Here is a 12557-nt window from a genome sequence, read left to right as displayed (position 1 = left end):
TTTCTTTTTTCCCATATGAAATATTATGTTATTTTATAATAATATGTACTCTAACGTTAGAAATAGAATGCAAAATTTGAAAATTTATTTCACAGATCACAGAAAATCAGCTAGTTTTAATATATTATTACCATTATACTAATAAACTACAAAACTTGGATTATTCGGACTGGTCTAGTCATCTAGAATTTTTTATAGTCTAGATATAACAACAGTGTCGTTTAATGTAAGGCTATTTTATAATAATAATAATAATAATAAAATACGGACAAAAACAGAAAGAATAATAAAAGAGTTAATACAATTAATGTAGAAGAAAGTAAAATTGGGGTTCCCAAGAGGGAAACAAATGTAGTGTTGAAATTTGTAAGAGATAGATATATAAATGTTATTATTTAAAAAAAAAAAAACTGTAGGAGTTGCCTCTCTTTCCAATGACCTTATAACAAGTGTAACGCACTTTGATTAATTTTTTTTTTTGGGTTCAAATTATGGTCTCAGCATTATGCCATTATCTAATTGATACGTGTAGATGTGTAGTGCATACAATGAGATCCATAAGTAACGGAGTATATATTTGGTAGTATAGTTATGGATGTTATAAATCACCGATGGTTTTGTTTTACTACGTACTCCACTAGATTTATATGTGTATTAAACTGATAATTTATAAATTTCGCTAAAGGCCAAAAGTATAGTACATACTACTTATATCTTCGCCAATATTTACGAATTTGTTTTGATTATCGAAATACATTCTCTTTTTCCATCCATGATCGAAAGAGAGCTTAGTTAAACATATTTTAAGCTAGATCCTAGTAAACAAAGAACAAGTGAGAATCATTGGCATTTTGTAACATTGTTCTGAGTTCTGACAATTGCAATAATACTCTAGTCTGAATAAATGACTGTTGGTGCTGTAGTTTTCCTAAGATTTGAGCATATGAATATTAATCTAAATTTGGCACCATTTGAACAAATCATAACAATTTTTTTTTTTTTAAAGGGCCAGTAATGTCACGAATAAGACAGCCTAACCGTCCCTCCAGATCATATAGACCATAAAGAGTGTTCTCTTCTTTTTTCTCTTTTCTTCTCATCAAGACCATATTATACAATAGTATATTGCAATTTGCAAGTCGAGATTTATAATTTCATTACACTACAACTATAATAATCGTACGACACAATTATGGCGCATGTATACTAGCTAGTATATATTCCTTAGTATTACATTATCACCTTAATAAAATAGTTTTGGTGCCCACAATCGATAACGAGATTTTTTTCGTGGCATGCATGATTTGATCAATTTAATTGGTTGACAACTCATATGATTATTACTCTACGTTACCCTCTTAATTAAGTCGAAGTTGAAGTTTATGTGATAAGATAACTATATCTTTATTTCATAGATGGGTGGTTGGCTTCCTATATTAAGTTGTAGCATCAGTTATTGATTATGATAGTGAAAATTACCTGCACTACTACTGTTACGACAAAATTATTCATTTCGATGATACGAACGAATGCAAGCGTTAGTTAATAACAACACCAACCTTTTTTTTACAAGTAAAAACAATATTCAATGAGCTTTGCAATTTAATGTATCTTTCATTTTAGAATGACTCCATAGCAGTTATCACCATCTAAATTTAATCCGACTTATTAGTATATTTTTCATTTCAGATTTATCCAGATTTCAAATACAATGTATTTTACATGTTTGGGTGTACGCATGCTTGCTTATAAGTGCGTGCCTTGTAAAGCATGCATAAAATAAATAAATCCTAGACGATAAAAATTAATAAAAGACGAATACACACGTTGATTGATACGCTATATACACTCTATTATTCTATCATATAGTTTAAAAAATAAAATCTCTAATGAAACCATGATTTTATATTATGCTCCGAAGAACATAATGATGGCGTTGATAACCATGCTTGCCCTACTTACAAGATTCACTTATTCGTTCCATGATCAGTATCTAAGTTTAAAGTATACTGTATAAACCAATTCGCAGTTAATAACAACAACAGGTTTCAACATTTTTTTAATTTTTTCTTTTTGGATATTATCTCAAATAGACATATAGTTCAATAGAATTTATAGAATAACATCAATCTTGACCAATAAGCTAGGATTTGAATACCAATCTGTCGAGAATAATAGTACTAAACTTGTGTTCATAACTTAAGAGACACGCCTATATATCTGTCTCTGATCGTGTTAATAAAATTATGTTTTTAAAATATATGCGTTTTTATAAAGACCAAATACTAGGTTTATATATATATAAAAAACCCCCCATCTTTCATCTTTTCGTTTTTTAGTTTATATTTTGCGATCCATCATTTTTCATTTTTTATATAACTCGATTGGATTCCTTTGTTTTTTGTCCACAGTGCAGCCTACAGTTTAGATCAATCTGGATGTTAATTAGGACCACTTTTCTCTTTTTGCGTAATCTTTTCAATTTAATATATATAAATACATATAGGTACATGAAAAAGTTATGCTAAGGAAGATTAAATACTCCATTTTATTTCCTGTTCATATGTTCAGATGTTGAAACTCATGCATATAGAACAAAAATAGTTAAGAAAAAGGTCAAATAAAGCAAAAAGAAAATCAAAACCACACCAGATATGATTCTAAATGTTGGCCGCTTATTATATTACACAAAGAAAACCAACCAAAGAAAACCATCGTTTTTGATTTTCTTTAACCGGATAATTCAAAATATTTTTAAACCTTTTTTACTTGGGTAAATTGCACAGGATTGATGTTTTTTAACCACCATTTTGCAAAGTCAAATGGAGTTTCCACCTATTAGCCACAAGAATTTTTTGGACAGAAATGTCTCTACAGCAAATTTGATTTCTTTTATTACAATGTAACGATTGAACTGAGAAAAATAAATGTGTTAGATAATTAATGTTAGTTTACTATTATTCTTCTCTATTTTTTTGTTTTTTCATTTTTTCTCTCCATTCAATTTGATGACTATTTTTTATTTTTGTAATTATAATTATAAATATTTTTTTTCTATCTTTTAAGATCCAATTTCTAATTTGTTTTTTACATTAAATTATAATTTATGTTCTAACTTGTTTTTTAATATTATTCAAGATTAATACTTATCATTTACTCATGTGTACGTACACGGTAATAATTTTTTTGTTTATGTGTACGTACACGGTAATAATTTTTTTGTTTGCATGTACGTAAATAGTTAAGTAATTTGTATATTTACCTTTTAAAATATGTTTGCAGCAATGTATCTTTATAAAAATACAATCCAAAAATCCAAAAAAATTAGGTACAATTTAGAAGCGAACTTATTTTTTATCCTAGTTTACCTAGGGATGGGCATTCAAGATTTGACTCGGATTTGATTCGAACTTTTTCTTACATTCATGTAATTTAGATAGGATAATTTATTATATGTTTTGTTTTTATGACTATCCTGTTTTGTTTTGTTCAGGTAATGTTTATAGAAAAATACTTAGGTACGCTTGTATTCACCTCCTCCCCTATCAACCAATCAGAATCTTCTATCTAATAGTTCTTTAAAAATAAATCAAAATTAAATTAAAAAACAAAACAAATTAAGGAACAAATTATGTCACTACCATAAAACAGGTCATTTGCGACTCCTATAATAGTCGCTCATTAGTCGCAAATAAGGGTATTGCGACTACTTCGCGACTATTTCCGATGGTCACAAAAAAAAACGGTCGCAAAATATGTAGGTCGCAACAAGGTTGCTGATTTGCGACGGATTGCGGACTCCATGATATAGTCGTATATTAGAGACAAATATGTGACTAGAATTGGTAGTTGTACATTTTCGACTAAACCGCAACGAAGTCTACATAAGGACAATTTTGTGACTATATATAACAGTCGTATCCTTGCGACGGTTTTGGGAGTGTATGGGTTTAGTGACTGATTACGGACAACTTATTAGTCCCAAAAGGGTTGTGAAGTCTGTTTTATTGTAGTGGTAGTTGAGTCGCAAATTAGTCTTTTATTATTGCGACTAAGTTAAGACTCTCGTTATGTAGTCGCTAAGGAGTTCGTTTTTAGTAACTATTCTGATGTACGTACATCACATATATCAAACAAAATCAAATATATGTACATACCAATAATAAAATAAATAGATGTACATAACATCATATTTACTTATAGTGTACGTACACAACAACAATGACACAAATAAATCGGTGTACCAAATTTCTCTTTTCCAATATATGTACACAACACCAGTGAAACAAATAAATGTACGTTTGAGTACCGCCCTGAGCAATTCCACTTTGAGGAATACTCAGAACCACAAATGGCCAAAGGGGTCAGAGCAGCTCATGATCGCCTCAACAAGCTTCAGCGATGGGGGAAGGCAAGAGACAAGGCGCTCAGCAGTTTCACCAAGACCTTCACTAACTTCATGCGGAAGTTCAGCTGCTCGACATCCACTACCGCCATCCCTAGGTCTGTCCCCGAGGACACCAGACCCATGCAAGGTCGTGCTTCAGCGAGCCTCGAGTGAACTCACCAACGAACACCTTCTCCGGTCCATTCTCCAGCTCGACAATCTTCATATGTTCCCCCGCAACGGCGCCAAATTGATACTAGGGTTTTTGTGTGTCTATCCTAGCAGGTTCAATTAACCTTATGGTATGATGCTAGTCACTCAAGATGCAATCAAGATTTCACAGGTCAAGCCAATTTAAAGAGAGTGTTTTTGTCTAACAACCTAATGTGATGAAAATGCAAAACGGAAATGAGCTAAGGGACTAGAAACGAGAATGTATGATAGGAAGCGAAAATGAATGAAAACAGAAAATGAGTCTAAGCAAGAATTAGATAGCAAGATCAGAAACAGTTCAGGATGTAATAAAAATCAGAAAGAAAGAAGTCCTAAGGATGGGAGTAATTGATGTGGAGTATCCTAGTCTACAGAGTGTTTAACATGTCACAAGCAATCTATCCCAATGAACATCACGCTTAGCTAATACAATCTCTTGGCAAAAGCTACTCAAACTCAACCACTTCCATACCCAGTCCTCGCTAGAGAAACATGGTTGAGCAGGCATGACAAACAATTTCATTCACGTCAACAAACATCCTAGACAACTAATCTCTTAGGCTAGGAACGTAAGTCTCTGGCACTAGTTGGTCAAACATTTCATCAAACACCTTTTGGGTGTGGAAATGTCTCGAACCTAGTTCCAACTGATCAGAGAGAAACTAGCATTTATAACACTAGTCCAGAAGGGAATCATACAAATCAAAGCTTAAACACTCTACATCATATGATCCTCCACCTAGTCTATCCCATCCCCAAGAACTATAGCACTACTCAGATCCGGAAATCATCACCAAAAATGCAAACCCAGAAAACATAGAACAAAACATAGTAAGATTAATAGAAATGAGAAGAACAACTTTGTAGAAGAAATCCAATGCAAAAACTCAATAAAATCAAAGCTATCTGGAATACAAGATCGGAGTGCGGTTTTGGTGGCTAGGTAAAACCTTAAGAAAAAGCGAGATAAAAGATGTCATGTCTCGGCAAAGACTTAACAAAATGTATATATAGTAATCCAACATGGAAAACCCTAAAACTTAAAACGACAAGGTAAGGAGTCGGTTTTGGGAATTCCCTCAAGCGTGTGAGACCAAACGTCTTTCTTCGTGACATGTGTGATCGAGTCCGTGTGCGTCGAGTGGAATGCAATGTCATCGTAGCTCGACCTAGGTGACTCAAACGGCGATGGTGTTGGCTCGAACGACGTCGACTCGAATGGATCCAGTGGTGGCTCGAGTGGGTGACTCGAACGGTGCGACTCCGACGTCTCCTAAACACCTGAAATACTCCGAAATGCACGATGTATGCAAAGATGATGCAAGAACTACCTAAATATGCAAAGTGTACAAAAGAGACTAGAAATTTATGCAAAACAACTAGTTATCCTAACTAAGTGCATGACAAATACATGTTTAGCAAAGACAAAATATAGACATATCAACGTTGCATTGAAGATTTCATAATCTACATACACAACAACTATGAAGAAAGTTTTCTGAATCTTTTGAATTTTTTTAATAAAGTTTAGTCTGAAATAAGGTATAATCTATAAAACTTGAAATGGCAGTTTTACAGTTTGTAAATAAACCAACTTAGATGACTTTTTATTATTATTGTTATTCACATAAAAAGATATAATAAATAAATATTGATCATTACGAGATATATGTATATGTTTTTTACTAAAGAGTTAGTATGTTTGTGTGACAAAATTTAATTAACTAATCATCTCACTCTAATTTTATTCACATTTATTTGATCAACAAAAATAAAATAAAATAAATATAAATATATTTTCTTTTCTTTTTTATCTTTTCTTTTTTTTTTAATTTTTTTTTTACCTTTTAAATTAATTGAACAGTGCATCAGATGATTATTAGATGAATATTTTTAATTAACTGTAACAGTGCATCAGTTGGGTTACAAAACAGAACTAGAATTGACTAGTTACAACTTACAATGATATAGTTGTCTATTTTTAAGAGGTGGCTAATATGTGGAAGCTATCTTTCACTTTGTCAAACTGTTTGAGAAAATTTTTATTTGGAGTGTTTGGTGAAATTTTCTTTTTTTACTTTCACATTTATTTAGGTACTTTAAGTTGGAAAAAAAAAACTAACTCCAGTTGATATACTTACGAGAACACTAATCATTTAAGTGAGTTGGAACTTATAATGTACTCCCCAATTATACAATGATTGCCCTAACATTTAGAAGAAACACTAATTATGTTGGGGGCAATCATTTGAAAAGACTGTTTATGAGCATAATTAGTGTATACATTAGTTATAAACCAGCCCATTTATGAAATAAAAGGAGTTGGTGCATAATGATCACCATAGAAACAAGAGAAGCACATCAGTCCAATACGCTCGTGTTGCCATTGTTTAACAGAATTATAGCGATTGAAATGGAATCGAACCATATTTTTATTTCAAAATACATGAAACGTTGGAATAAAAAAGAAAAGAAAGAAAGGGGTCCTTGTGTTGGCCACTTTGGTTGGAATCACAGCACTCAATATTCATACGACCATTTTCTTAAGCTAATTATTACATTTTGATATTTGTCAGCTTAGGTGTTGACCACCAAAATTAAAAAGCGGCTTAGGTAATAAAATCATCGGTCCCTTTAATAATGTTGCTCTAAAATCAAAATCGTACGAAGAAATGACCTATTATGAACCACACTTATTCAAGTTAATCAGTTAGTGATTCAGATTGTCTAGAAATCAAAATGGCTCTTGTCATTGATTCAGCTAGCGACTACTTTGGAAATCAATTGTTGAGAGTTGAGACCTCAAGTTAGTGCACACTTAGATTTACAGCCCAAAAAACCCAAAGACAAACTACAAATTTGCATGTTTCACACGTGTGAAAATAACCTGTCCTTGTCAAAGTCAATCTAAAACTGTTTGGGTATTGGTACCCACTATGTTAGACTTTTGTAATGTAGTCTTTTATTCTCTTGAGGGGTTTTACCAAAACCTGGTTCAGATACCCAACTCAATGATACTTGCCCACAAGAGTTGCATCCATATTCATTCATTAGCAAAACTTGATCAAGTCTCTCTGCTCTAAATCTCAGATTATACAAGTCCAGAAGCAGCAAATTGTAAAAAGGGTAACAATGTATAATATACAACTATATACTTCCTTCGCAAATAGAGTCTTCATTTATATTTCCAAGGCTTTAGGAGAAGATGGTTTTGAAGCTACATTAATGGACAACCAATCCAACAAAGCCTTGTTTACAGCTTCCGGGACTTCGTCATGAGGACAATGCCCTGCTTGTAAGTGCACGAGCGATGAGTTGGAGTAATATGCTTTGATTTTCTCGGCTTTAGTAGGACCGACCCACGGGTCAAGATCTCCCCAAACCAACAGAAGCGGACAAGTCATCTGACTTAGAACACTATCTAGAGTGTATTTACTCTGGTTCGTTAAGAACCTTGTCATCAATCTGTAAGATAGTAGTAACAAACAAATGGTAGTTAGGTCTCTTTATGTATCAAAACAGAGAAGCTCTTTATTGGTGTTTTCGTACCTGTAGTATACTTCTCCAGCATTTGGATCTGTTGCAGGTATTGAAATGGATTCGACGAGGTAGTCATCGACATTAGTAGAGTCTATGTACACCTGCATTTTTGCAATAAACAAAATTGAGTACAAAGTAGTAACAAACTTTGAGAAGAAGAAATCTGAAAAAAAAAGTCAAATAAGACATTACACTCTTTAAGACAGATTCAATCCGAGATGGCTGCTTGGCTTGCCAGAACAAGAACCCGAGAACCACGCGTTGGAATATTTCTTTAAATGGCTTAACTATAAACTTGGTTATCACGGATTCATCAACTTCCTCTCGTTTTCTACTCTCAGATGCAAATTGTCCCGCAGAGTTTAGAAGTGCAACTCCTGTGACCTGCTCAGGTAATCCTACCGCAACTGTCAAGGCTGTGAATCCCCCAAGGCTATGGAAAAAAAGTCAGAAAACTTGTTATTCAGATTTCCTTATGGATTTGACAAAAAGAGCTTCATAAAAGCACATTCATTCATGTTACCTGTTTCCGACAACAACAGCTGGCTCTTTCACAATCTCTTTCATGAAATCAATAACTTGATCTGTCCAAACCATGGCATCATAGTCTATGAGAGCTTTGTCACTCCATCCGAAACCGAGTAAGTCCAAGGCATACACCTTGTATTTCTTAGCCAATTCAGGAATGTTATACCTATAAAAATCAATGATCCATATGCTATAAAAACCAAGCTGTCTTAAAACGTATAAACTGATAAGAGAGATGATCCTAAATCAAGAGAGAAGAGTGACAATATAGAGCTTGGGAGGTGAAACTAAGGAAGGGTACCTCCAATGAAAGACAGAAGCACCAAATCCATGAATAAGAACAAGAGGTAAGCCTTCTCCTTGAACCACATAATGAATCTTGTGACCTCTCCATTCCCAAAAGTTATACCCTTCTGGCTTAAAAGCCAACCTCTCACTACCTAAAGAGAATCATCCAACTTCGTTCAAACAAAAAGATAAGATTTTTTAAAACTAAAAGAGAAGAAAAAGTCCAAAGCTAGGATCTTTTTTTACCTGGAAGAGACTGAGAAGCAGAAGAAGTACCCATGACTGAAACTCCAGAAGCAACAATCCCTCCTCTAATTGCAAATTCCCTTCTGCTGATTTCACATTTGTTCCCTTCATTGCAAAAGATTGTCAATAAATATAACTCAGGCTTAATCTAAAGGAGAATTTGGATTTGAATCCTTACTGGGTCGACAAATTTGAGCAGGAAAGATTGATCTTTTAGATGATGAGCTGAACAACTCTGTCCTAACAGACGGTGTTACAGCACATGCAGCAGACATCGATTGATTGGTTCACAGAGAACAAACCTCGTAGTCGTATAAATCTCCAAGGACAAGAGAGAACCAGATATTTCAGAATTGAGAGAGCTAAAGAAGATACAAAAAAAGAAAGACACGTTAGGACTTAGGAGCACGGCACCGAGCGTGTATGTGAACTTGCGGAAGAGTTGTGGCGATGCCTGAGCCAGACAAGTCGAACCCGCTTCACGAACCAGAGTGTTTCGTAAAATTGAGAACCCGCTTAGCGAACCAGAGTGTTTTCGTAAAATTGCGATTTTTTGTTGTTGTTTAACAATAAAACCGGAAAATCTCAAATTATTTGAACCGGCCGGTTCAGTCGCTTACTTTTAAAAGACAGAGGTTTTGAAATGTTCTGTTTCGGCTCCTAGACAAACGTGGTGCCGTTAGGCGTTAGTGTTAGACTTAGTGAGCACATAAAACGACATGCGTTAGTATGAGTCGCCAAGCACTTTGAAAAGTCTCAGAATTTATGGGATAAGACCTAAGCAACATTGGTATAACATTTTATAGACTTGATATTATATCGCAACCGCAGTCTCTTCTTTTTTATACACCAAAGTTTTGTAAAATCACCTAAAAGTTTGTATCATTGTATGGAACTATGGAAGATATGTTGATAACTGTGTTAATGTCTTCGAAATGAAGAATCTCCAATAATCTACTTATCTACAGAATGAAGAATGTTCCAAAATAGTATTGATTCTTTGAATTATCTAACTCAATATGTACATAACGTATAGATATATATATAATTATTAAATGCAAAAGAAAACAAAGTATAGGGACCAAACACTTAGATCAAAAGCAATGGTGTCGCCTACCTTCCTATCACTTATCTTCAAACCCATTTTCTTCTTTTAGGTCTCTTATTTATTTTTGTCCTAATCACATGATTTTTTAATTATTTTTTTAGTTTTCTGTTAAAAAAACTATGAGATGATCTATCTATCATTAAGATATATCTTGTTTTTGGTTAACGATCTCTTTAATATATGAAATAGAATAAAAAAAATATTGGTATAATTTATAGACTGATAGATGGTAGTTTTTATACGTCACAAGGTCAAAGATCACGGTATAGATTCACACAACAAGACATGAGAATGATATCACTCGCCCGAACCGCTCATGATTCAAACCATTATTTCTGTTCATTTGTAAGTTAAAGATTCATAATTCACATTCCCCACACATTTTCCACCTTTAAGCTTAAGAAACAATCTTTCTAAGTAAGATCCTCTCAAAAACTTGAAAGGGCAAACGAAAAAAAAAACAGAGAAAAGACACAAAAATGACTAACTGAAGAGACTCCTCATCTCATGTTCATAAAGACATGACCACATGGTAGGTTATGTCATTTAGACCCCACAACTTCTCATCTCAGCTTCTTTGTCCCCAACCTCCTCCACTTTTATCAATTTTGTCCCTCTCTCACTAGATTTCGAATCTCATGTGTGTGGGTCAATGTTGCTTTCTATTTAAAGCTAAGATTAATTATATCAATTGGATTACTTTTTCTTCCACACACATATAACTTAAACTCTCTATCTCTCTTTTTGCTTTAACCCTCAAAAGGAAAAGAAAAGAAGAGCTTTTAAGTTAGTTTTTTTTTACCTTCTCTCCATGGACTTGTCTGTACTTGATAGGCTTAAATGGCTACAACAGCAACAATTGGTTTCAACTGAGTTTCTTCAGATAATTGGCTCAGATGGGAGAGAAGAGCTCAAGAGAGTTGAGACTTATTTGGGAAACAACAATGATGAGTTGCAGAGCTTCAGACATTTTCAAGAATTCGGACCAGATTATGATACTATTGATGGCTGCATTTCCAGGACAAGTAGCTTCCATATGGAACCAGTGAAGAACAATGAAGATAACAGAGCCATTGCCTTGCATAACAAGAGAAAGCTAGAGGTTTGTATTGATTTTTGGGGTTTTAGATTTTGTTTGATACATTGATTTTGATTGTTTCAACTTTTGGTTTTTAGGGTAAGACAGAACAGAGAGAGAAGAAGAAGAAGATCAAAGCAGAGGATGAAACAGAGTCAAGCATGAAAGGAAAATCAAACATGAGCAACACAGAGACATCTTCAGAGATCCAGAAACCAGATTACATCCATGTGAGAGCTAGACGAGGTGAAGCCACAGACAGACATAGCTTAGCAGAAAGGGTAACTAATAAAACTGTTACTACATAGAATTAACTTTCTAGGGTTTTATCAGAGATTTGAGTGGATGTATTGTGGTGGGAACTTGGCAGGCAAGGAGAGAAAAGATAAGCAAGAAGATGAAATGTCTTCAAGATATTGTTCCTGGATGCAACAAAGTTACTGGAAAAGCCGGTATGCTTGATGAGATCATCAATTATGTCCAATCTCTGCAACAGCAAGTCGAGTTCCTGTCGATGAAACTCTCTGTCATTAATCCAGAACTTGAGTCTCATATCGATGAATTATCCGCAAAACAGGTGATTATAGTCAGCTTCATCGTAAGAATTAACCTAGCTTTCCGCAGTTACTGACTTGTTTAGATTGAAATCTAGTTTCAGGCTTACTTCACAGGACTTCCAGAAGCTGTCTCGAAGCAGTCAATGATGGCGGATTTTAGATATTTTCCATTACATCAGCAAGGATCTCTCGATTACTCAGTCATAAACGCAAACCAAACCACATCTCTCGGCGCTGTAATAATCTTTCCTTTTCATAAGTTTCAAATTCTTGTTACTTGTCCGTGAAGTAACTTTTTTGTCCTTGTTCTTTGCTGCAGAAAGATCAGACATCTTCAAGCTGGGAAACTAACTCACAATGTCTTTACAACAGCTTCAGAACCGATTCCGTTTCCAATTTCTTCAGCCTCAAGTAAAAAGTTAGGGAAAGAGTTTTTTTTTAATCTATTGTCTTATCCTTTTATCTACGTTATCTGAAATTTGAACCAGAAAGACAAAGGAACCCAATCCAAAAAGATCTTTCAATACTATCTTCATACTATAGAGATAAATATTCCAGGGGATATGTATAAGTGCAAAATTCTTGTGGCCGTAACAATTCCTTGTTGTACAT

General features: G+C 34.0%; 2 protein-coding genes across 3 annotated transcripts; one reads left to right on the top strand and one right to left on the bottom strand.

Annotated features, from left to right (window-relative positions):
* Positions 1 to 7618: 7618 nt before the first annotated feature.
* LOC147935726 (uncharacterized) lies at positions 7619 to 9974 on the bottom strand. Its single transcript, XM_087469543.1, has 7 exons — positions 9381 to 9974; positions 9203 to 9307; positions 8970 to 9108; positions 8664 to 8834; positions 8333 to 8573; positions 8150 to 8241; positions 7619 to 8065 (listed from the first exon to the last, which is right to left on the bottom strand). The coding sequence occupies exons 1-7, from the start codon at positions 9475 to 9477 to the stop codon at positions 7780 to 7782; spliced, it is 1131 nt and encodes a 376-aa protein (XP_087325669.1). The 5' UTR covers positions 9478 to 9974; the 3' UTR covers positions 7619 to 7779.
* A 915-nt stretch (positions 9975 to 10889) lies between these two features.
* LOC104729529 (transcription factor BEE 2) lies at positions 10890 to 12539 on the top strand. Of its 2 annotated transcripts, none has more exons than XM_019231380.2 (5): positions 10890 to 11412; positions 11487 to 11669; positions 11759 to 11965; positions 12041 to 12181; positions 12265 to 12539. In XM_019231380.2, the coding sequence occupies exons 1-5, from the start codon at positions 11122 to 11124 to the stop codon at positions 12358 to 12360; spliced, it is 918 nt and encodes a 305-aa protein (XP_019086925.2). In that variant the 5' UTR covers positions 10890 to 11121; the 3' UTR covers positions 12361 to 12539. The 2 variants fall into 2 exon arrangements, with proteins under 2 accessions (XP_019086925.2, XP_019086926.2); XM_019231381.2 differs by having other exon boundaries at positions 11004 to 11412; positions 12047 to 12181.
* The last annotated feature ends 18 nt before the right edge of the window (positions 12540 to 12557 follow it).

The sequence above is a fragment of the Camelina sativa genome, chromosome 10 (genome assembly GCF_030686135.1).
Source record: "Camelina sativa cultivar CO46 ecotype springtype chromosome 10, ASM3068613v1".
Classification (NCBI taxonomy): Eukaryota; Viridiplantae; Streptophyta; class Magnoliopsida; order Brassicales; family Brassicaceae; genus Camelina; species Camelina sativa.
This window is presented reverse-complemented; position numbering and strand designations above follow the sequence as displayed.

Excerpts from the sequence above, each read along its gene's own strand:
- LOC147935726 (XM_087469543.1), bottom strand. The coding sequence starts at position 9,477 with ATGTCTGCTGCATGTGCTGTAACACCGTCTGTTAGGACAGAGTTGTTC. Across the intron at positions 8,574-8,663 it reads GCTGTTGTTGTCGGAAACAG|CCTTGGGGGATTCACAGCCT; the intron begins GTAACATGAATG and ends TTTTTTCCATAG. Across the intron at positions 8,066-8,149 it reads GCTGGAGAAGTATACTACAG|ATTGATGACAAGGTTCTTAA; the intron begins GTACGAAAACAC and ends ACTATCTTACAG.
- LOC104729529 (XM_019231380.2), top strand. The coding sequence starts at position 11,122 with ATGGACTTGTCTGTACTTGATAGGCTTAAATGGCTACAACAGCAACAA. Across the intron at positions 11,966-12,040 it reads ATGAATTATCCGCAAAACAG|TTTCAGGCTTACTTCACAGG; the intron begins GTGATTATAGTC and ends ATTGAAATCTAG. Across the intron at positions 12,182-12,264 it reads AAACCACATCTCTCGGCGCT|AAAGATCAGACATCTTCAAG; the intron begins GTAATAATCTTT and ends TCTTTGCTGCAG.